At 45.5% G+C, this 25,103-nt stretch overlaps 1 protein-coding gene and 1 pseudogene across 9 annotated transcripts in view; one reads left to right on the forward strand and one right to left on the reverse strand.

Annotated features, from left to right (window-relative positions):
• Positions 1-255: 255 nt before the first annotated feature.
• The window catches only part of FLVCR2 (FLVCR heme transporter 2), a 77,511-nt gene continuing 52,663 nt past the window's right edge, over positions 256-25,103 (forward strand). For 5 of the 9 annotated variants that reach the window (XR_674184.5, XR_010151236.1, XR_674182.5 and 2 more), the window contains exon 1: positions 532-1,690. Coding sequence is in view for 5 of the 9 variants with exons in the window: in XM_009428171.4 (XP_009426446.1) it covers positions 1,004-1,690 (687 nt within the window). In the remaining 4 variants the exon portion in view is untranslated. Of the gene's footprint in view, positions 1,691-25,103 lie in introns of all 9 variants that reach the window. The other 4 variants (XM_063793774.1, XR_010151237.1, XM_510077.6 and 1 more) reach the window with 4 other exon arrangements.
• Positions 17,758-18,217, reverse strand: LOC107968210 (small ribosomal subunit protein eS24-like; annotated as a pseudogene).

Consider the following 25,103-nt stretch of genomic DNA (forward strand, 5'->3'; position numbering starts at 1 on the left):
TCTCCTTTTCCTCCCCCGCACCCTAGGGTCTTCGCCCAGAATCCATCAGGAAAAATAGCCCCACATAACAGGTTCAAATCTAACCTCCCCAAGACAAAACCACGTCCGCAGGGAAAGAAGCGAGTAAAGAGAGTTTTCGGTAACTCCCCTTTAACCCAGGAGCGCAACCAGCCCGGGAAATCTACAAATCTCTCTTTAGTTCAGCCAAGGGCTGGGAGCCTAAGCCAAGGGGGAGAAAGTTGGGGAATCCCTCTTGAATTCCCCAGGACACTTAGGTGGCGCCGGGCTTTGGTGCACGCGCGCAGGGCATGCGGACGGGCACCAGAGACGCTCTATTTTGGGGATTACTTCGGGCAGGCGGATCTTCTTGCAGGGTCCGCTGATAGCGGGTGGCAAATGAATATGAGGGGCAGTGCAAAGGGTGGGGGTTAACCGGGCGGTTTCCATGGCGCCCGGGGCGTGGGGGAGGAATGCATCCCGCAAGCTGTGGCGAAACAACTGCTCTGCCCGGAGGACCGGGCTCGAGAAGGCAAGAGACACTGGGTCGGGGGTGGAGTGGTGGCGGGGGGGGTTGGGGGCGGAGGAAGCCAGGCAGGACGGGGGCGGGGCGGTCACGTGTGCCCGACTGGGCGAGGCCCCAAGCTGGCCCCGGAGAGGACTCGGCGGGCGAAGTGGCTGCGCAAGGAGAGAACTTTTCCTGCACAAGGAACGCCTCGTGGGGAGACCCAAGGCAGGAGCGGTCCGGAGCCGGCTGCGGCGTGTGCGGCCGGCCTTGGGACAGCGATCGCCGCGGGTGGCAACAGAGAGCCCCAAGCAAAAGTGGGAGCAGGAGCTTGGAGGTGAGCACAGGAAGCCCCACTTGAGGCTTTTACGCAGCCTCGAGTCTCTGTTTCTTCTGGAATAGGCAAGTGTCCTTTCAACTCTAAGAGACCAGCGGAGGGCACTGTCCCTTGACTGCTGGAGTCCTCACCACTTCTCCAGGATTCCAGAGGAGACTGTGGCGATGGTGAATGAAGGTCCCAACCAGGAAGAGAGCGATGACACCCCTGCGCCGGAGTCCGCACTCCAAGCGGACCCCAGCGTCTCGGTCCATCCCAGCGTCTCGGTCCATCCCAGCGTCTCCATCAACCCCAGCGTCTCCATCAACCCCAGCGTCTCTGTCCACCCCAGCAGTTCGGCCCACCCCAGTGCCTTAGCCCAACCCAGTGGCTTGGCTCACCCCAGTAGCTCGGGCCCCGAGGACCTCAGCGTGATCAAGGTGAGCAGGCGCCGTTGGGCCGTGGTCCTGGTGTTTAGCTGCTACTCCATGTGCAACTCCTTTCAGTGGATCCAGTACGGCTCCATCAATAACATCTTCATGCACTTCTACGGTGTCAGTGCCTTTGCCATTGACTGGCTGTCCATGTGCTACATGCTGACTTACATCCCTCTGCTCCTGCCGGTGGCTTGGCTGCTGGAGAAGTTCGGCCTGCGCACCATTGCTCTCACTGGCTCGGCTCTCAACTGCCTGGGGGCCTGGGTGAAGCTGGGCAGCCTGAAGCCGCATCTCTTTCCGGTCACCGTAGTGGGCCAGCTCATCTGCTCTGTGGCCCAGGTTTTCATCCTGGGCATGCCCTCCCGCATCGCTTCCGTCTGGTTCGGGGCTAATGAGGTTTCAACAGCCTGCTCCGTGGCTGTCTTTGGCAATCAGGTAGGTAGAACAGTTTGTGAATGTTCCCAGGGGCGTGTGTTAGATTGCACCTAAACTATTGGGTGTGGTAGGCTATAATTTGCTGATTGTCCAACAGTGTTTTTGACTCTGGGTGACAGTGACTGGGTGTGACAGGCAGTGATTGTGATGCTGTAAGAGAGGCGGGAAACAAAAGCAGGGGCACCTGCTCTTTCATCCACAGTTGCTCTTGCCCCAGCCAAAAGCATGCTTCTAGAACATACTATACCTTCGCTGTGTCGTTCTCGAACCTGTGTCAGTCCACCAACTTAGACCTGTAACTTCAGGAATGCTCTTCTGTCTGGCAGCAGCCCCCGGGCATCAGACTATTCTGGTGTCATCAGAACTTGGCAGTGCTTTCAGTTGGACCAACCAGCTTTCCTAGAGTGCAGTATCTCCTCTACTGCATAGAATTGCAAAGCCATGCCTGGTGGTGTTTGGCACTGCTTTTACCTTGTTTTATACACAGCTGAAGCCAGGACAGTGGGAGCAGTGCTTTGTGCCAAACTCCTTGCCTGGGATTTAGAGCCAAGTCCAGCAGGATGGAGTAGAAATCTCACTCTGAGTTTCCATGGCCTAGAAAGGGTAGTTCATGTCTTAATCTTTTTCTCTTTCTTTCTTATTGGAAGGAGAAGCTCAAATTCTTTGCATCTCAATGTGGTTATGATCCAGAAAGCTGGGCAGGTTGTGAACCTGAATGCCGTCTCCAAATACTCGAAGCAAATATTTATGGGAATATTTAAAGCAAACGTCCTTTAGCCAGACCACTGCCTCCCAGTCTCGCGTCTTTCCAAGCCCGTACAGTCCTGGCTGTGTGTTTAACAAAGGATTGGTAATCCTGTCTCACACGTCCATGTGAAGAGACCACCAAACAGGCTTTGTGTGAGCAACAAGGCTGTTTATTTCACCTGGGTGTAAGCAGGCTGAGTCTGAAAAAGGAGTCAGCAAAGGGTGGTGGATTTTCATCAGTTCTTATAGGTTTTGGGATAGGTGGTGGAGTTAGGGGCAATGTTTTTCTGACAGAGGGTGGATCTCAAAGTACATTCTCAAGGGTGGGGAGAATTACAAAGAACCTTCTTAAGGGTGCGGGAAATTACAAAGTACATTGATCAAGTAGGGTGGGGCGAAACAAATCACAATGGTGGAATGAAATCAGTTAAGGCTATTTTCACTTTTTTTGTGGATCTTCAGGCAATCCAGATTGCCTGAAGCATGCAGGTCACAGGGGATAGGATGGCTTAGCTTGGGCTCAGAGGCCTGACATTCCTGTCTTCTTATATTAATAAGAAAAGCAAAACAAAATAGCGAAGTGTTGGAGCAGCGAAAAATTTTGGGGGTTGTATGGAGAGATAATGGGAGATGTTTCTCAGGACTGCTTCGAGCGGGATTAGGGGCAGCGTGGGAACCTACAGTGGGAGAGATTCAGCTGAAGAAAGGTTTTGGGGTAAGGGGTGATACTGTGGGGTTGTTAGAAGAAACATTGGTCGTATAGAATGATTGGCAATGGCCTGGATGCGGTTTTGTATGAATTGAGAAACTAAACGGAAGACACAAGGTCTGAATAAGAGAAGGAGAAAAACAGGTATTAAAGGACTAAGAATTGGGAGGACCTAGGACATCTAATTAGAGAGTGTCCAAAGGGGTCCAAGGGGATTTAGCATAATTACTTGTTTGTTTGGTGGGTTTTTGGGCTCTATTCTTGACAGAGTCCTCTTTTTTAGGTATGAAGCTGAGCTTGGTGAGGTGTGTTTTTAAAAGACCGTTAGTCCATTCTACCTTTCTTGAAGGTTGAGGACGGTAAGGGGTATGAAGGTTTTACTGAATACCAAGAGCCTGAGAAACTGCTTGGGTGATTCCACTAGTAAAGGCTGGTCCGTTATTGGACTGTATAGAGGTAGGAAGGCCAAACCGAGGAATTATGTCTGACAGAAGGGAAGAAATGACTGCAGTGGCCTTCTCAGACCCTGTGGGAAAGGCCTCTACCCATCCAGTGAAAGTGTCTACCCAGACCAAGAGGTATTTTAGTTTCCTGACTCGGGGCATGTGAGTAAAGTCAATTTGCCAATCCTGGGCGGGGGCAAATCCCCAAGCTTGATATGTAGGGAAGGGAGGGGGCCTGAACAATCCCTGAGGAGTAGTAGAATAGCAAATGGAACACTGAGAAGTGATTTCCTTTAGCATAGATTTCCACGATGGAAAGGAAATGAGAGGTTCTAAGAGGCGGGAACCTACATGGAAGAGGTTATGAAATGACAACAGAATAGAATGGGCCTGTGAGGCTGAAAGGAGATATTTTCCTTGGTCCAAGAACCGTTTGCCTTGTGTGGGAAGAGATTGGTAGGTTGAAGTTTCAGTGGGAGAGTAGGTGGGAGTGACCGATGAGAAGGAGAAAAACTGGCCGTGAGGGACAGAAGTTGTAATGCTAGCTGCTTCTTTAGCTACCATATCAGCATAAGCATTGCCCTGAGTGATGAGATCTGATGCCTTTTGACGGCCCTTGCAGTGTATGACTCCAGCTTCCTTTGGAAGTAAAGCAGCCTTGAGAAGAGTTTTTATTAAGGAGGCGTTCATGATGGAGGACCCTTGCATAGTGAGGAAACCTCTTTCAGCCCATATAACAGCATGGTGGTGTAGGATATGGGAGGCATATTTAGAGTCAGTATAAATATTGACATGTAGTCCCTTTGCAAGAGTGAGGGCTCGAGTTAAGGCAATGAGTTTGGCTTGCTGAGAGGTAGTGGAGGGGGGCAGAAAGTATATGCATCAGGTGTGAGGAAGAAAATAGATTTTGGAAGTTATGAGAACTGTAGAGAGTGAGTTGAGCATAGTTTGTGATTTTGAGGGCCTCTAAAAGTATTAGGGCGGTGGCGGCTGCCACACGGAGACATGATGGCCAGCCTAAAACAGTAAGGTCAAGTTGTTTGGACAGAAAGGCTACAGGGTGTGGTCCCGGCTGTTGTGTAAGAATTTTGATGGCACAGCCCTGTACTTTGGCTGTGTGTTATGAAAAGGGTTGGGATGAGTTAGGGAGATCTTGTGTGGGGGCAGCTTCTAGGGCTGTTTTTAAGGAACGGAAAGAGGAGTGGCGAAAGGATTTAGGCTCTATGGGGTCAGCTAAGTTTGCTTTTGTGAGTTTATGAAACGGTTTAGTCAGGATGGTAAAACTAGGTATCCAAAGGCGGAAGTACCTAACCATGCCTAGGAAGGAAAGAAGTTGTTTTGTAGAAGGTGTTGGGGTTTGGGAGATTAGCTGGACACGATCAGCAGGGAGAGCACATTGTTTTCATTAAGAATTATGCCAAGATAGGTAACAGAGGAAGACGAAATTTGGGCTTGACTGAAGTAATGGGGGCTGTCCTTGAAGCCTTGTGGCAGTACAGCCCAGATAAGTTGCTGAGGCTGATGGGCATCAGGGTCAGTCCAAGTGAAAGCGAAGAGAGGCTGGGATGAAGGGTGCAAAGGAATAGTAAAGAAAGCATGTTTGAGATCCAGAACAGAATAATCGGTTATGGAGGGGTTATGGAGGGAGGCATTGAGGATAGGAGAGTATATGGCTTTGGCACCACGGACTGGATAGACAAGACAATTTGGTTGATAAGGCGCAGATCCTGAACCAACCTGTAAGGCTTGTCCGGTTTTTGGACAGGTAAAATGGCGGAATTGTAGGGAGAGTTTATAGGCTTTAAAAGGCCATGCTGTAACAAGCGAGTGATAACAGGCTTTAATCCTTTTAAAGCATGCTGTGGGATGGGATATTGGCGTTGAGTGGGGTAAGAGTGATTAGATTTTAATGGGATAGTAATGGGCTCGTGATCGGTTGCCAGGGAGAAAGTAGAGGTATCCCATACTTGTGGGTTAAGGTGGGGGGATACGAGAGGAGGACGCGAAGGAGGCTTTGAACTGGGGAAAAGGGCAGGAATGAGGTGTGGCTGTAGCCTAGGAATAGTCAGGGAAGCATATAATTTAGTTAAAATGCCTCGGACCTAATAAGGGAACTGGGCAGGTGGGGATAACTAAAAAGGAGTGCATAAAGGAATGTTGTCCAAGTTGGCACCAGAGCTGGGGAGTTTTAAGAGGTTTAGAAGCCTGGCCGTCAATACCCACAACGGTTATGGAGGCAAGGGAAACAGGCCCTTGAAAAGAAGGTAATGTGGAATTGGTAGCCTCCATATTGATTAAGAAGGGGATGGACTTGCCCTCCACTGTAAGAGTTACCTGAAGCTCAGTGTCTGTGACGGTCCAGGGGACTTCCGAGGCGATTGGGCAGCGTCAGTCTTCAGCTGCTAAGCCAAGGAGATCTGGGAAGGAGTCGGCCAAGGAACATTGGGTTTGGGCTCCAGGGGCTTTAGGAGTGGCCGCGATGTGAGTTGGACAGTCCGACCTTCATTGGGGGCCCGCACAGACGGCACGGCTTAGGAGGAATCCCAGGCTGCAGGAATTCTGAGGCCCAGTGGCCAGGCTTTTGGCATTTGAAGCAAGGTCCACAAGGATGTTTTGAAGGTGCCCCTGGGAGCTGTGGCTTGGATGTTCTGAAGTTCTTGTATGCTGGAGATGTGGTTGTGGGCTGTCTTACAGCAGAGGCAAGTAGCTGTAACTCAGAAATGTGTTACTGTCTGGCTACCTCCTCTCTATTATTGTACACCTTGAAGGCGAGGTTGATTAATTCCTGTTGTGGGGATTGAGGGCCGGATTCCAATTTTTGAAGCTTTTTTCTAATATCAGGAGCTGACTGGGTGATAAAATGCATATTAAGAATAAAGCGGCCTTTTGGCCCTAGGGCAGTAAAGCGTCTAAGAGTTGCTGCTAAGCAGGCCATGAACTGGGCAGGGTTTTCGTCTTTACCTTGGGTAGTTTCTTTAAGTTTGTCATAATTAACAGCTTTGTAAGCTGCCTTTTTAAGCCCTTCAACTAGGCAGGAAACCATGTAATCTCACCTATCTATACCTGGGAAATCTGCCTGAAAGTTCCATTGGGGGTCCTCTTGGGAACTGCTCTAATGCCTTCCTGGAGGTCTGGCTCATGAAGCCGGCGGTTATCAGCGTGAGATTGGGCTAGAGAAAAAACTCTTTCCCGTTCATCTGGGGATAGGGTAGAAGTTAGGATGACATTTAAGTCACTCCGGGTTAAATTGTAGGACAGAGTTAGATATTGGAATTCCTGTATATATTTAGTAGGGTCTGACGAGAAAGAGCCTAAATGCTGGCTGATTTGGGAAAGGTCTGATAGGCACATGTACCCTGACTATGCCTTTAGCTCCAGCCACCTCTTTAAGAGGAAATTGTTGGGCAGGTGGGGGAGGGCTAGTTGCTGAACGAAACTGTAAACCAGACAGGGTGTGAGGAGGGGAGGTGATAGAAAGATTATAGGGTGGGGGAGCAGAGGCTGAGGAGGAATTGGGACCTGGCTCGGCCTGGCGAGGAGCAGCCTGGGGAGAAGGGGAGAGATCAGATGAGTCTGTAGAAAAGGAGAATTCAAAAGACTCAGAGCTTGGGGTGAGACTGAAGGGACAGGAGAGAAAGACGAAAGATGTGGGATGAGTCACATGGGAGCAGAGACTAGGGAGGGACTAATGTGTAGAAGAATGCCTGGATGTCAGGCATCTCTGACCATTTGCCCATTTTTCGACAAAAATTATCTAGATCTTGTAGGATGGACAGATCAAAAGTGCCATTCTCTGGTCACTTGAAACTACTGTCAGGTTTGTATTGGGGCCAAGCGGGATTGCAGAAGAAAATAAGGCATTTAACTTTTAGGTCAGGTGTGAGTTGAAGAGGTTTTAAGTTCTTGAGAACACAGGCTAAGGGAGAAGAAGGAGTAATGGAGGGTGGAAGATTGCCCATAGTGAAGGAGGCAAGTTTAAAGAGAAGGGTAGAGACACAGAGAAGGGGGTGGGGAGCAGCCCTGGGCTGTAATGTGGGTGAGCAGCCAAAGCAGGCGTCCCCGCAATTGACTTGCTACCAAGGGAATGTGGGTGAATGACCAAGGCAGGCGTCCCCGCGGTGGTCAGACACCAATGGAGTGTGGGTGAATAATCAGGCAGGCGTCCCCGCAATGATTAAACACCAAGGGAAGGCTGCCTTCCCGAGTCCATGACCGGCGCCAGAGTTTTGGGTCCACGGATAAAATGTGCCTCCTTTATCTCTACTAGAGAGGAAAAAGAACTGGAATTGGAAGGACAGGGAGATTGACGGGTAGCAAGAGAGGAAGATTGAAGGGTAGCAAGAGAGGCTGGAGAAGACAGTGAAAAGACCGCTTACCTGATTGAAATTGGTGAGATGTTCCTTGGGCTGGTTGGTCTGAGGACCCGAGGTCGTAGGTGGATCTCTTCACGGAGTGAGGGTGAGGACAGGGGACTGGTCTCCTAAAGAAGTCCCTCTGACCTGGGTCTTCGGCACCAAATGTCTCACGCATCCGTGTGAAGAGACCACCAAGCAGGCTTTGTGTGAGCAGCAAGGCTGCTTATTTCACCTGGGTGCAGGCAGGCTGAATCCGAAAAAGCAGTCAGCAAAGGGCGGGAATTATCATTAATTCTTACAGGTTTTGGGATAGGTGGTGGCGTTAGGAGCAATGTTTTGCAGACAGTGGGTGGATCTCACAAAGTACATTCTCAAGGGTGGGGAGAATTACAAAGAACCTTCTTAAGGGTGGGGGAGATTACAAAGTACATTGATCAGTTAGGGTGGGGCAGAAACAAATCACAATGATGGAATGTCATCAGTTAAGGCTATTTTCACTTTTGTGGATCTTCAGTTGCTTCAGGCGATCTGGATGTATACGTGCAAGTCAGAGGGGATATGATGGCTTAGCTTGGGCTCAGAGGCCTGACAAATCCCAGTTCTTCTCATTGGACTATTTTCTCCTATCTATTAATTTCATTTAGAAAATGTAACCTTTAATTTAGAAATTTTTCATTTAAAACGGAAACTTTACAAAACTTCTCTAAAGGCAAATTTCCCTTCTGTTCATCTTTACTATGACCCTGACCACACAGATCACCATAACCCTTGTATTCCGGTAATTCTGACCTCTCTGTTCAAATGCTTCTTACATACTCCACAGGAGCATTACCTTCCGCTTGCATTAAAATCCAACATTCTTCCTTTCGACAAGCATTTATCTAGTTTTTGCAAGACAGTGTGCTAGGGCTGCAAAGATAATCCTTGCCTTCGAAGAGATACTATACCAGGTTTTAAAAAATTGTGCCAGGAGCCAAGATTCAGATTGTATTAAAAAACAAACAAACACACAACAACTGAACAGATCATAGCATAGAGGATTTATTTTCAGCTAGAGGATTTATTTTCAGTTCTCCATGGGGTTTTTAGCATTTTCTTTACCTAATTGCTGTGGGAAAGGCTGAAGAAGGTAAAGGAAGCTAATATCTATTAAATACCCACTATTATGCAAGGTACTTTTGCATCCATTATTTAACTTAATCCTTTCAACAACTCTGTGAGGTTGGTGAAATTGTCCCCATTGTTGCAGGAGAGGGAACTGTGATCCAGATAAATCTTGCAACTTTATCCAGAGTCCTATAACTACTGAGTAGTAAAAGAGAAATTTAAACCCAGTTCTACCTTCAAAGCCACTCTCAGTAGGCCAGTATTACTTGTGCATCAAGCATACATGTAAAAAAAAAGAAAAGGCAGATTCTGAGGATTTAATTTTTCCCTCCGTCTCCAGGGTTATTGGTGATAGTTTCCAGCAGTTTTTTCTAGAGTTTGAGGGCCTAGCACTTGTCTTCTTTTTTGAAGTTGCTGCTAGAGGGCTGATTCTGCCTCTTCTAACCTAGCATGGTCATTGTGTTGTCAAGAAGGTGAGGGTGGAGTCTCTAGCAGGAAGAAACCAGTGAATCCAGAGCTGGGATGAGGGAGGGAAGATGAGCCTGGAGAATACAACTGAGGCCCTTCCTTTTTCTTGGTATGCTCTGACCAGTTGCCCCCAGGTAGTAACAGCCTGGAATTTTTAGCAACACTTGTAGCATTGTTTCAGGGGGAAATGAGCTGTGTGGGGTTTTAAGTGATATGCACACATTGTTACTGTGCAAGGGTCAAAAGAAAACCTTGTTTCCTTGGTGGTACTGGATGAGATAGATGCAGGATCTAAGAAAGATATTCGAGGTTGGTCCTAACCCAGGTGAGAGTCCTATAGGATGGAGGTTGTGAGGGGACTTCGCCAGGACCTTTGGGTAGCTCATAGCACAGTGCAATCTAGAAATAGAATAGGAAAGAATCAGTTTGCTTTTAGAAGTGAATACAGTCACTTTACAGAACCAGTTTTATAGAAACCACAGCTGTCTGTCGAAAATAGCACCGTCCAATAGAAATATAATGCAGACCACAAATGCAAGTCACATGTAACTAAATTTTCTAGCAGCCGCATTAAAGATGTAAATTTTTTTTAAGTAAAAAGAAAAGGTGAAATTAGTTTTAGTAAATGCCTTAGTTTGTTTTATGCTGCTGTCACAGGATACCACAGACTGGGTAATTTGTAATGAACAGAAATTTATTTAGCTTACAGTTTGAGAGCCTGGGCAGTCCAAGGCCAAGCGACCAGCATCTGGTGATGGCCTTCTTGCTGCGTCATAACATGGTGAATGGCATCTCATGTTCATGAAAGAGTACAAGAGAGGGCCAAACTGACTTTTATGACAAACCCACCCTCATTTTAATGACATTGATCCATTCATGAAGGTAGAGCCCTCATGACCTAATCACCTCTTAAAGGTCTCGTGTCTCAGTAGTGTTACATTGGGAATTAGATTTCCAACACATGAACTTTTGTTGTTGTTATTGTTTTTGTTTTGAGATAGAGTCTCATTCTAGCCACGCAGGCTGGAGTTCACAGACAGGATCTTGGCTCACTGCAATCTCCACTTCCCGATTCAAGCAATTCTGCCTCAGCCTCCGAGTAACTGGGATTACAGGCACCTGTCACCATGCCCAGATAATTTTTGTATTTTTAGGAGAGATAGAGTTTCACCATGTTGGCCAGGATGGTCTTGAACTCCTGACCTCAAGTGATCCCCCTGTCTCAGCCTCCCAAAGTGTTTGGATTACAGGCGTGAGCCACTGCACCTGGCCCCCCAACACATGAACTTTAAGGGACACATTCAAACCATAGTATTCTCTCCATGGACCCCAGAATTTTATGTCTTTCTCTTGGACAAAACACATTCATTCTATCCCAATAGCCTTGAAAGTCTTAACTTGTTCCAGCATCAACTCAAATGCCCAAATTCTAGAGTCTCACCTAAATCACATATGAGGGAGACTCAAGGCACCGTTCATGATGAGGCAAATTCCTCTCCACCTCTGAACCTATGAAATTAACAAGAACCAGCCTGGACAACATTTTTTTTTTTAAAAAAAGAAGCTGTGCATGGTTGCACATGCCTGTAGTCCCAGCTACTTGGGAGGCTGAGGTACAAGGATCGCTTAAGCCCAGGAGGTCAAGACTGCAGTGAACCGTGAACATGCCACTGCACTCCAGCCTTGGTGACAGAGAGAGAGACCCTGTTTCAAAAACATCCCCCCAAAACTAACAAGTTATATGCTTCCAAAATACAATGGCGGAACAGAGATAGGATAGACATTCACACATACCAAAAAGGAGAAATAGGCAAGAAGAAAAGGGTAACTGGTCCCAATTAAGTCCAAAACTCAACAGGGAAAACAACATTAAGTCTTAAAGCTGGAGAATAATCTTCTTTGACTTTATGTCAAAGAAGGGCACACTGGGGAAGGGACTGGTCCCCCAAGGCCTCAGGCAGCCCTGCCCTTACAGCTTTGCTGGGCTCAGTCCACCCAGCAGCTCTCACAGTTGGAGTCTCATGCCTGCAACTCTCTCAGGCCAGTGTTGCACACTGGTAACTCTACAGTTCTGCGGTCTTGGTGATAGCCACACTTCCATGGCTCCACTAGGCATTACCCTTGTGGGGGCTCTCTGCAGTGGCTCTGCCCCTGAAACAAGTCTCTGCCTGAGCCCCCAAGCTGTTCATGACATTCTCTGAAATCTAGATGGAAGCCACCATGGCACCATAGCTCTTGCATTATATGCGCCTGCAGATTAGCATCATGTGGATGCCACCAAAGTTTATAGTTTGTACTTTCTAGAGAAGCAGATCAAGCCACACCTGGGACCACTTGAGCCATGGCTGGGGTAGCCAAGGAATGCCATGCCAGAATGCAAGGAGCAGAGTTCTGAGGCAGCTCTGGACAGTGAATGCTGAGGTCCCATGGTGACTATCTGGAAACCTTGCTGTCTTAGTCGATTTTGTGTTGCCATAATAATGCCTGAGACTGAGTAACTAAGAAAAGAGATTTATTCAGCTCATGGTTCTGCAAAATGAAAAGTTCAAGGGCACGGCCCTGGCTTCTGGCAAGGGCTTCTGTGCTGTGTCCTAACATGCAGAGAAGGTTAAAGGGGAAGTGGTTGCATGTGAAGAGGCATAGCCTAGGGACATCCTAGCTTTATAACAACCCACTCTCTTAGGAACTAATCCATTCCCTTGAGAACAATCCAGTTTCATGAGAGTGACAACTCACTACTGTGAGATCAGCACCAAGCCGTTCATGGGGGATCTGCCCACGCGACCCAAACACTTCCTACCAGGCACTACCGCCCAACACTGCTGTATTGAGAATCCAATTTCAACATGAGTTTTCATAGGTATAGACTCAAATCATATCCAAACCATAGTATTCTGCTGTTAGCCCCCCAAAACTCATGTCCTTTCACATACAAAATACAGTCATTCCATCTCTATAGTCCCGAGAGTCTTAACTTGCTGATATGGTTTGGGTCTGTGTCCCCACCAAATCTCATGTTGAATTGCAGTCCCCAGTATTGGAGGTGGGGCCTGGTGGGAGGTGATTGGCTCATGGGAGTAAAGTTCTCATGCATGGTTTAGCACTGTCTCCCTGATGCTATTCTCATGACAGTCAGTTCTTATGAGATATGGTTGTTTAAAGAGTACAGGACATCCTCCCTCTCTCTCTTTCTTGCTTCTACTCTGTCCAGGTGATGTGTGTGCTTCCCCTTTGCCTTCTGCCATGATTGTAAGTTTCCTGAGGCCTCCCAGAACCCTAGCAGATGCCAGCATCATGCTTCCTATACAGCCTGCAGAACTGGGAGCAAATTAAACCTCTTTTCTTTATCAATTACGCAGTCTCCAATATTCCTTCATAGCAATGTGAGAATGGAATAATACACTTGTTTCAGCATCAACTCAAATGTCCAAAGTCCAAAACTGCATCTGAAACTCAAGGCACATTCTTTCCAGGTATGAGCTTATAAACTCTAAAACAAGTTGTTTACTTCCAATATACAATGGTTGCACAGGCATTGGGTAAAATTACCATTCAAACATAGGGTCTTGCTCTTTCACCCAGGCTGGACTGCTGTGGTGAGTTCTTGGCTCACTGCAATTTCTGCCACCTGGGTACAAGTGATCCTTCCACCTCAGCCTGCCAAGTAGCTGGGACCACAGGCCATGTCACCACACCCAGTAATTTATGTATTTTTTTGTAGAGACGGAGTTTCGCCATGTTGCCCATAGTGGTCTCGAATGCCTGCACTCAAGTGATCCTACCACCTTGGCCTCTCAGAGTGCCTGGATTACAGGCATGAGCCACACCAAGCCCTGGCCAGCAGACTTTAAATCTTAAACCTCCAGAATAATCTCCTTTGGATCAATGTTTTGCATCCTGGGCACACTAGTGCCAGGAGGGGGTTCCCAATGCCTCAGGCAGCCCTTTCTCCATGGCTTTGCTGGATATAGCCCACATGGCTGTACTCACAGGTTGGAATCACATGGCTTTGCTGGACATAGCCCACATGGCTGTACTCACAGGTTGGAATCAAATGCCTGAAAGCTTAGCCAGGCTGAGGTCACATGCTGCCAGTGACTCTAGCATTTTGGGGTCCTTGCGGTGGCCCTACTCTTGTGGCTCCACTAGGCATTGTCCTAGTGAAGACTCTTTGCAGAAGAGTCCTCTGCTGTGGCCTCACATTTCTGCTTGGCATTGTCTTAGCAGAGGCTGTCTGTGGTGGCTCCCCCGCATGGCAGGTTTCTGCCTAGGCTCCCAGGCTCTCTTTTTCTCTTCATTCCTTTTTTTTTTTTTTTTTTTTTTTGACAAAGGGTCTTACTCTGTCACCCAGGCTGGAGTGCAGTGGTGTGATCACAGCTCACTGTACCTTGACCTCTGAGGCTCAATCAATCTTCCAGCCTCAGCCTCCCAAGTAGCTGGGACTACAGGCATGCACCACTGCACCTGGTTAATTTTGTTTCTTTTTTGTTTTTGTTTTGTAGAGATGAGGTCTTGCCATTTTGCCCAGGCTGTTCTTGAACTCCTGAACTCAAGTGATCCACCCACCTCATCCTCCTAAAGAGTTGGGATTTCAAGCATGAGCCACTGTGCCTGGCCTGCTCCCAGGCTTGCTGATACATCATCTGAAATCTAGGTGGAAGCTGCCATGCCCACCACTCTTGCATTCCACATGCATGAACAATAGTACCATGTGGACATGGATGCCACCAAGACCCACAGCTTGCACTCTCCAGAGCAGTGGCCCAAGCTGTACCTGGGGCTATTGGGCCATGGCTGCTCTGGCCAGAGCAGCTAGGAGAAGCATCCTGAGGTGGCTCAGGGCAGTGGTATCCCACCATTCTGTCCTCCTAGGCCTCTGGGTCTGTGACAGGAGGAATGGCCTTAGACTTTTGAAATACTTTCAGGGCCTTTTTTCCATTGTTCTGTTAGTACCTGGCTCCCTTCTGTCAGAACTAATCTCTTTAGCAAAAGGTCCCTTGGCTGCACCCTTAGATTCCTCTTCTGAAAATGTTCTTTCATTCTCTACCACTTGGCCAGGCTGCAAATTTTCTAAATTTTAATGCTCTGCTTCTTACACATTTCACCTTTAGGTCACTCCTTTGCTGTGTTTAAGCTGTCAAAGTAACCACACTGTGTCTTGAGCATTTTGCTGCTTAGAAATTTTTCTGCCTAGGCCGGGCATGGTGGCTCACGCCTGTAATCACAGCACTTTGGGAGGCCAAGGTGGGCGGATCACCTGAGGTCAGGTGTTCGAGACTAGCCTGGCCAACATGGTGAAACCCCACCTTTAAAAAGAAAAAAAAAGAAGAAATTTCTCCTGCCAGATGCCCTAGGTTATCATTTTTAAGTTTGGTATTTTATAAAGCCCTAAGGCATAGACACAATGCAGCCAAGTTCTTTGCTGTGGCATAACATGGGTGACCTTTGTTCTAGTTTCCAAATAAACACTACTTTCCTTCATCAGAATGGCCTTTACTGTCCATATTTCTATCAGCATTTTGATCATAACCATCTAACCAATCTCTGAGAAGTTCCAAACGTTCCCTCATCTTTTTGTCTTTTTCTGAGCCCTCATCAAAATTACTCTTAATGCCCTGTTCACAGCAATTCAGGTGTTTTCTAGCCTATTTCTTCAAACTCCTCCAACCTCTGCCCGTTACCCAGTTCCAAAGCTGCTTCTGCATTTTTAGGTATCTTTATGGCACAACCCACTCCTTGGTACAAATTGTCTGTCTTAGATCATTTTGTGTTGTTATAACAGAATACCTGAAACTGGGTCATTTATAAAGAAAAGGTGTATTTACCTCACTGTTCTGTAGGCTGGGACATTCAAGGGCGTGCCTGCAGCCTGCAGGGGGTTGTAGCTTTCATGCTACATTATAACATGACAGAGAAGGTCAAAGGGCAAGTGGACACGTGCAAAGAGGCAAACCCAAGGGATCTCTTGGCTTTAAAACAACCCACTATCATGGGAACTCACCCATTTCTGCAGGAACTAATCTAGTCTTGCGAGAGTGAGAATCTGCTTCCATGAGATCAGCTGGTGGAGGATCCTCCCCCATGATCCAAATGCCTCCCACTAAGCCTCACCTCCCAACACCACCCCATTGGGGATAAAATTTCAACATGAGTTTAAGAGGGGACAAACTCAGATCATATCCAAACCATAGCACTTGTCGTCAAGGCCCCAGCCTGCTTAGACAATCTCTGAAATGTCTTCAGGGCTTTTCTCTCATTGTCTTGATGAATAGGCCTGGTTGCCTTCTGTCTACTAATTTTTTTAGCAAATGATTGCTTGGCCACACCCTTGGTTTTTCTCCTACGGACACCTTTTCAGTCTACATGGCCAGCCTTCAGATTTCCCAAATCTTTCTGCTCTGCTTTCTTTTTCATTACTAATTCCACCTTTTAGTCATTCTCTCCTCTCATGTTTTACTATATGTGCTTCAAAGTAGCAATACAGCTCCTTCAATATTTTGCTTAGAAATTTCTTTCACCAGATATCCTAGTTCATCACTCTTAAGTTCTGTCTTCCACAAATTCCTAAGACACTGACAGAATTCTGCCAAGTTCTTTGCAAGTAGATAACAAGAATGGCTTTTACTCCAGTTTCCAATACCTTGTTCCTCATTTCCATCTGACACCTCATCAGAATGGTCTTTACTGTCTGTAACTGTCTATACTTCTACCAACATTCTGATTAGGACCACCTAAGTAATCCCTGAGAAGCTTTAGGCTCTTCTTAAAGTTCTTTTTTCATCTGAGCCCTCTCCAGAATTCCCCTTAATACTCCATTCATGGCAGACTTTTCTCTCCTGATCCTCCAAATTCTTCCACCTTCTACCCATTTCCAGTTCAAAAACCACTTCCACATTTTCAGGTATTTGTTATGGCATCAGACTACTTCATGGTATCAATTTTCTGTCTTAGTCAGTTTTATGCTACTATCACAGAATACCACAGACTGGGTAATTCGCACCGAACAGAAATTAATTTGGCTTATGGTTCTGGAGGCTGGGAAACCCATGATTGAGGGGCTGCATCTGGTGAGGGCCTTCTTGCTGCATCATAACATGGCAGGAGCCGTCACATGGGTGACAGAGAGAATAAGAGAGGACAAACTGACTTTTATAACAAACCCACCCTCATAATAATGAGTCCACTCCTGTAATAATCACATTATGACTTTTTTTTTTTTTTTTTTTTTTTTTTTAAGAGACAAGGTCTCACTCTGTCACCAGCTTGGAGTACAGTAGCATGAACACAGCTCACCTCAGCCCCAACCTCCTGGGCTCAAGTGATCCCCTGCCTCAGGCTCCAGAGTAGCTGGGACTATAGGCACACACTACCACACCTGGCTAATTTTTTATTTTTTATAGAGATGGGGTCTTGCTATGTTGTGCAGGCTGGTCTTGAACTTCTGGGCTCAAGAGTTCCTCCCGCCTCAGCCTCCCAAAGTGCTGGGTTTACAAGCATGAGCCACCATACCTAGCCACATTATCACCTCTTAAAGACCCTAGCTCTCAAAACTGTTACACTGGGGATTGTCTTTAACACATAGATTCTGGGGGACACATTCAAACTGTAGTTATATGTAGGATTATGTTTTATTTAGCCCAATGTATCCAAAATATTATTTCAACAAGTTGTCAATATAATAAAGTTAGTAATGTGCTATTTTACATTCATTACTAAGTCTTTGGAAACTCATGTATATTTTATACTTATAGATGGCCGCATAAGCAATGGCCCCTAGGTTAACTAGTTGGATAAACATAACCAGCTGGATAGTCCAGGTCTAGAACAATGATAGTATTTCAGCAGTGGAAATCAGATCCTAGCAGATAACGAAAGGCTCTAGAAAGTGACTCAGGCCTTGAGGAGGTTGTGTTTGCTGGACAGGCTGATCATATGCTATCACCCAGAGAGGCTGAGAGTTTCTGAGGTTGACTTGGGATTCACAGTCATAAAGTGTGTGGTCAGCCTAGTCTTGTTCCAAAGTCATGGCCACTTGGGTATGTTGCAGTCCAGGGTTGTCATTTTGGATCTTGTAATGTCAGAGATCTTTCAAGGTCTGAGGGAAGTTTGCGGAGGTGAAGGCAAACTCTTTTGTTCACGTCTATTGATTGTTATCGCTATTGACAGCAAACAGAGTGCTTGCTCATATGACTGTCTACTTTTTGTTTATTTTTGTGTTTTCGCATGAAAGTGTTTAGTTTATTAATCTTCTTGTGAAAAATCCACAATAGCCACAGATAACACCATTGCAGCACCTTTACTCCTTCAGCTTTTTGCCAGCACCAACATTGGCCTTTGCAGTCCCCCTGACTTTCCTCATTCTGTTCTTGCGTTCCTCTCATTGCTTTGTTGAGGTCTTTTTCTTCTCATACAGGCCATGTCTTGCAAGTCTATGTTTGGGTTCATTTTTCTTTGCATAATCCAGGGGATCATAAATCATGCCAAAGCCAGTTGTCTTGCCACCACCAAAATGAGTTTTGAATGCAAATACAAAGATGACATCCAGTGTGGTCTTTTACATTTTGGCTAGTTTTTCCCAAATTTCTGTCTTAGGCACTGTTGCCTTCCCAGGGTGAAGGATATCAATGACTGTTTGTTTCCTCTGAAGTCATCGGTTGATCATGAACTTTCTAGTGTGGATAGTTACTGTATCGTTCATGATGGTGGTCTATCCTCAGACAGCCAGGGAGGAAAAGCATGACTGTCTACTTTCTAGCCTCCTATTATGCATTGGAGGAGAGTAGACAAGGGCTGGGAGCAGAGAACAAGGCCAGTAGTGACTAAAGATAGACGGGGTAGGTCTGAGACCACCCTCTGAAATGGTTATGGGGGCCAGCCAGGCCATATAAATGCTGAAGCAGGCCTAGTAAAAATGATATTGGAGTGTGGTGGGGTCCCAATGAGCTTGAGAGTTTGCATCCTATCTAAAGGCAGCAGTTGCTTTAGCTCCCACCAATCATTGATATATACAAAGCATGACTTGGTGGTGTCAGATCTGCATTTTTTTCCTTCGAAGAGAAATCAGACATCCAGATTTTTATGTGAAATCTGTATTTTGTAATCATGATAAAATATAAATAGTATTTACCATTTTAACCATTCATTAAGTGTACAGTTCAGTGACATTAAATGCATTTGCAATGTTGTGTAACCATTACCACTATTTATACCCAAAACTTTTTCATCATCGTCAATAAAAACTCTGTACTCATTAAGCAATAACTCCTCTTTTGCCCCCCCCCCACCCCCACATCCCCTGGTAACCTTTATTCTACTTTCTGTCCCTATGAATTTGCCTATTGTAGGATCCTCGTAAACGTGGAATCATACTTGTCCTTCTGTATCTGGCTTATGAAATCTGTTTTTTAAATGCTGGTAACTAATTCATTTCATTTTTTAAAAATGTATTTTATGTCTTAAAACTGCATCAGATTAAATTGCCAGTTTGAAGGTCAGGCATGGTGGCATATGTCTGTAATCCCAGCAGTTTGGGAGGCTGAGGCAGGAGGACTGCTTGAGCCCAGGAGTTTGAGACCAACCTGGGCAACATAGTGAGACCCTGTCTCCACAAAAAGTACGAAATTAGCTGGGCATGGTAGAGCTCACCTGTAGTCCTAGCTACTCAGGAGGCTGAGGTGGGAGGATTGCTTGAGCCCAGGAGGTTGAGGCTGCAGTGGGCCATGATTATGCCACTGCACTCCAATCTGAGCTATAGAGCAAGACCCATCTCAAAAAAAAAAAAAAAAAAAAGAAGAAGAAGAAGCCAGTTTGAGACTTCTGGGAAAGGTTGCATGGAACTGAATTTCAGTTCTGCTTTCTCCTTCCTCGAAAAGCTCTCACCAAACATGTGGGCAGGTGGAAACAATGTCAGAGGCTAGTAAATCAACTTGGGGGATTAGCCCAGAACTTCCAGAAGTGGTTGGTGATTTGCCTAATCCATGGGGCTAGATGAAAATACAGAGGTCTGCAGCCCCACACAGACTGTCTTAACCAAACTGTCTAGGAAAGCGGCCCAGCATTTTGTATTCTCTTTTTTTTTTTTTTTTTTGAGATAGAGTCTCACTTTGCCCCCCCAGGTTGGAATGCAGTGGGGTGATCTCGGCTCACTGCAACCTCCACTTCCCAAGTTCAAGTCGTTGTCATGCCTCAGCCTCCTGAGTAGCTGGGATTACAGGTGCCCGCCACCACATCTGGCTAATTTTTCTATTTTTAGTAGAGATAGGGTTTCACCATGTCGGCCAGGCTGGTCTTGAACTCGTGACCTCAGGTGATCCGCCCATCTCAGCCTCCCAATGTGCTGGGATTGCAGGTGTGAGCCACCATGCCCAGCCAGCATTATATGTTTTCAACTGGCCTCCCAAATAAGGCTCGTGATCAGACACTTTTTGAAACCACCAGGAGGAAAGAGCAGCATGCATGGGAAAAGACTGCCTGCTTGGAGCCATATTCTTGTCAGGGCTGATTTTTTTTTTCTTTTTCTTTTTTTGTAGAGATGAGGTCTCGCTTTGTTGCCTAAGCTGGTCTCGAACTCCTGGCCTCAAGTTATTCTCCCACCTCAGCCTTCCACAGTGCTGGGATTATAGGCATGAGCCACTGCACCCAGCTGGTCAGGGTTGATTTATGATACGTTTGCTGTGAGGTTCAATGGGAAGCAGTGGGAGCTTGGGCCACTCACCCTTCAGATTGAGGGCAGAGGCTGGGCTGAGGCTCATGATTTTGATTCACCTAAGGTACTGAAAATGTCCTGGAAACCTTAGGGTTGGGGAGTTGAGGAGCCCTAATGGGATATGAGCTTGAAACCATGCATATGTTCCACATCCTTTGGGTTCTTTGACATTCAATCCAGTGCACTGGAAGAAGCTCAGATTGGCCTGGCCTGGCTTCTGCCTTGGCTTTTTATATTTTTTTCTCTATAACCTAATCTTGGAAGTGATTTTTCTTTTTTCCGTTTTTAGAGACAGAGTCTTGCTCTGTTGCTCAGGCTGGAATGCAGTGGCACAATCTCAGCACACTGCAGTCTTGACCTCCTGGGCTTAAGCGATCCTTGCCTCAGCCTACAGAGTAGCTGGGACTACAGGTATGTGCCACCATGCCTGGCTAGTTATTTTATTTTTTGTAGAATCTGGGTCTCACTACTTTGCCCAGACTGGTCTTGAACTCCCGGCCTCAAGCGATCCTGCTGCCTCCGCCTCCCACAGGGCTGGGATTACAGGCATGAGCTATCACCCAGGGCATGCCTTGGCTTTGTTGCCTTGCCAGGCATTGTTATAGTTGCTTGTTAATTTCACAGAATTAAGTCTAAGTCTTCAGTTTCCAATTTCCAGACCTCCGCTCCCCACCTTTTCCTATTTAACTTGTCTCTTGTTACCTCTCAGCCTTGGCTCTGCTCTGACCACTGAGGCTCCATACTATCTCCTTGGGTTATACCCTTTGGGTCTAAGATTTAGGCAGTGGAGAGGAATGTCAGCAAGATGGTGGACTAGAAAGCTCCAGGCCCTCATTTTCCTACAGAAATGTTAAATAACCAACTAGGAAGTGGCTAAAATAACTTCTTTTGACAAGCTTTGGAAGTCAAAGATCTACAGCAACCAAGCCCACCCAACCAAGAAAAAGACACATTCAAAGCCATAGGAAATTTCATGGCTTTTTAACTCACCTTTGCCCCATTTTCTCCCCCATGCTGTGCCTCCAGTCCCCAGTTCTCCTCTGCAAACTGAATAGATGGAATTTGCAACATTTTAACCTGCTTTAACTCAACTTCATTTTTATACACTGACAATGTACAACACCCCCCCCCCAAAAAAAATTAAGAAACAATTCCATTTATAATAGCATTAAAAAATAAAATACTTAGGAATAAACCAAGGATGTAAAAGTCAAGTATATTGGAAACTACAAAATGTTGCTGGAAAGAAATTAAATAAGGTGTAAATAAATGGAAAGACATCCTGTGTTTACGGATTGGAAGACTTCATGTTAAGATGTCAAAACTATCTAAAGCAATATATAGATTTAATGTAATCCCTGTTAAAATCCCAGTAATGGTTTTCATAGAAATAGAAAAATCCTTACCCTAAAATTCATATGGGATTTCAGGGAACCATCAGTAGCCACAACAATCTCAAAAAAGAAGAACAGCATCGGAGATCTCACACTTTCTGATGTCAGAACTTACTACAAAGCTACAGTAATGAAGACAATGTTGTATTTGGCATAAAGACAGGCAATAGACCAATGAAATAGAGAAGAGAGTCCAGATATAAACCCTTGTGTATTTGGTCAAATGATTTTCATCAAGGGTGTCAAGACCATTCAATGAGGAAAAGACAGTCTTTTCAATAAGGGGTGTTGGGAAAACTGGATAACCATATGAAATTAGACCCTTGTGTTGTCAGAGGCGTTTGAACAAGAGCAACTCCATCTTGAATAGGGGCTGGGTAAAATGAGGCTGACACCTACTGGGCTGCACTCCCAGGAGGGTAGGCATTCTAAGTCACAGGATGAGATAGGAGGTTGGCACAAGGTACAGGTCTCAAAGACCTTGCTGTTAAAAGGATGCAGTAAAGAGGCCAGCCAAAACCCACCAAAGCCAAAGCAGTGATGAAAGTGACCTCTGGTCATCCTCACTGCTCATTATATGCTAATTATAATGCATTAGCATGTTAAAAGACACTCCCACCAGGACCATGACAGTTTACAAATGCCATAGCAAATCAGGAAGTTACCCTATGTGGCCTAAAAAGGAAAGAAACCCTTAGTTCCTGGAATTGCCCACCCCTTTCCTGGAAAACTCATGAATAATCCACATCTTGTTTAGCATATAATCAAGAAGTAACAATAAATATAAGCAGCTGAGCAGTCCATGCCACTGCTCTGCCTATGGAGTAGCCATTCTTTATTCCTTTACTTTGTTAATAAACTTGCTTTCACTTTATGGACTTCCCCCAAATTCTTTCTTGTATAAGATCCAAGAAACCTCTATTGAGATCTGTATCAGAACCCCTTTCCAGTAACATCATTATACTATATTCAAAAATTAACTGAAAAATGGATCAAAGACTTAAACATAAAAGCTAAAACCATAAGACTCTTAGAAGGAAACAGGGAAAATGCTTTATAATGTTAGTTCTGGCAAAGATTACTTGGGTCAGATACCAAAAGCAGAGGTACTAAAAGAAAAGAAAAAATTAAACTACATCAATGTCAAACTTTAATGCATCAAAGGATGCTATTAACAGACTAAAAAAGTCACCCATATTTGGGAGAAAATGTTTGCAAATCATATATCTGATAAGGAATTAATTTCTAGAATGTGTAAAGAACTCTTTACAACTCAACCGCAAAAACAAACAAACAAACAATCCAATTTAAAAATGAGCTAACAAATATACAATTGGTCAATTGCCAAGACCAGCTCAGCTGGGGAGACCCTAACCTAGCGGCGCTAGAGGAATTAAAGACACACACACAGAAATATAGAGGTGTGAAGTGGGAAATCAGGGGTCTCACAGCCTTCAGAGCCGAGAGCCCCCAACGAAGATTTACCCACGTATTTATTAACAGCAAACCAGTCATTAGCACTGTTTCTATAGATGTTAAATTAACTAAAAGTATCCCATATGGGAAACAAAGGGATGGGCTGAATTAATTGCCGCAGGAACACGCCCTTAAGACACAGATCGCTCATGCTTTTGTTTGTGGCTTAAGAATGCCTTTAAGCGGTTTTCCGCCCTGGGCGGGTCAGGTGTTCCTTGCCCTCATTCCCGTAAATCCACAACCTTCCAGCTTGGGCATTAGGGCCATTATGGACATATCACAGTGCTGCAGAGATTTTGTTTATGGCCAGTTTTGGGGCCAGTTTATGGCCAGATTTTGGGGGGCTTGCTCCCAACAGTCAATAGCACCTAAAAAGATGCTCAACATTAGGGAAATACAAATCAAAACCACTGTCAGATACCACTCCACACCTATTTAGGATGGCTATTATTAAAAAAAAAAGTGTTGGTAAGGATGTGAAGACATTGGAACTCTTGCATTGCTGGTGGGAATGTAAAATGGTGCAGCTGCTATGAAAACAACATGGAAGCACCTCAAAAAAATTAAAAATAATATTACCATATGATCCAGCAATTCCACTTCTAGGTAAAAAATTGAAAGCAGGAACTTGAACAGATATTTGTATACTCATGTTTATAGCAGCATTATTCACAATAACTAAAACGTGGAAGCAACCCAAGTGTCTGTGCTTCCAGATGAATAAATGTAGTGTGTGTGTGTGTGTGTGTGTGTATGTATATATATGTACAATGAAATATATACATATATGTTGTTATATACAATGAAATATATAAAAAACTTCTGGCCAGCCAGCTGTGAATTGGGGATTCCCATAACTCCTCTTCAGGTTTGATTTGCTATAACAACTCACAGAACTCAGGAAAACATTTTACTCACATTTCCTAGTTTATTATACACTTTACTCACATTTCCTAGTTTATTATACACTTTACTCACATTTCCTAGTTTATTATACACTTTACTCACATTTCCTAGTTTATTATAAAGGATACAACTCAGGAACAACCAAATGGAAGAGATGCATAGGGCAGGAAATGGGGATGGGGGCTGTGGAGCTTCCAAGCCCTATCCTGCCACCCTCTCAGCACCTGGATGTGCTCACCAACCAGAAGCTCTCTGAAACTCAACTGTTCAAGAGATTTTATCCAGCACGGTCTCTAGCCCCCTCCCCTCCCCTACCCTCCCTGGAGTGGGTAGGGGGATGGGGTTGTACATTTCCAAGTTCTAATCCATGATCTTTCTGGTGACCAGCCCCCTTCTGAGGCCACCTAGGAGTGCTACCTATGTTGCCTCATTAGCATAAACTCCCTGGAGGGGGTAGAGGGATGGGGTTGTACATTTCCAAGTTCTAATCCCTGGTCTTTCTGGTGACCAGCCCCCTCCTGAGGCTATCTAGGAGGGCTACCTATGTCACCTCATTAGCATAAACTCTGGTGTCTTGGAAAGGGGCCCCTTAGGAAATGATGAGATATTCCTATCACTCAGGAAATCCCAAGGATTTCTGTAGCTCTGTACCAAGCACAGAGGACAAAGACCAAATGATATTTTTATTATACCACAGTTACCTGGAGTAGAAACAGAAAGTAGAATGGTGATTGTCAGAAGCTGAGGGAAGGAGAGAATGGGGAGTTACTGTTTAACGGGTACAGAGTTTCAGATTGGGAAGATGAAAAAAGTTCTAGAAATGGATGGAGGTGATGGTTGCACAATAGTATGAATGTACTTAACGCTGCTGAACTATACAGTTAAAAATTGCTTAAAAATCAACAATTGTGTATATTTCACCACCACCAAGCAAACGAACAAAAGATACTCTGCTTTTGAGGTGTTCCCTTCTAGCTGGAACCCCTGTTCCCCTGCTGCCCTCATCCACATCAGCCTTTATGCTCTAAAGAATGCATTCCCAAGCCTGTGTACCTGCTGGGTCTGTTCCAACACTGGCCTTTGTTTTCTGGTGGTTCGTCTAT

This window comes from Pan troglodytes, chromosome 15, assembly GCF_028858775.2.
Source record: "Pan troglodytes isolate AG18354 chromosome 15, NHGRI_mPanTro3-v2.0_pri, whole genome shotgun sequence".
NCBI classification, from domain to species: Eukaryota; Metazoa; Chordata; class Mammalia; order Primates; family Hominidae; genus Pan; species Pan troglodytes.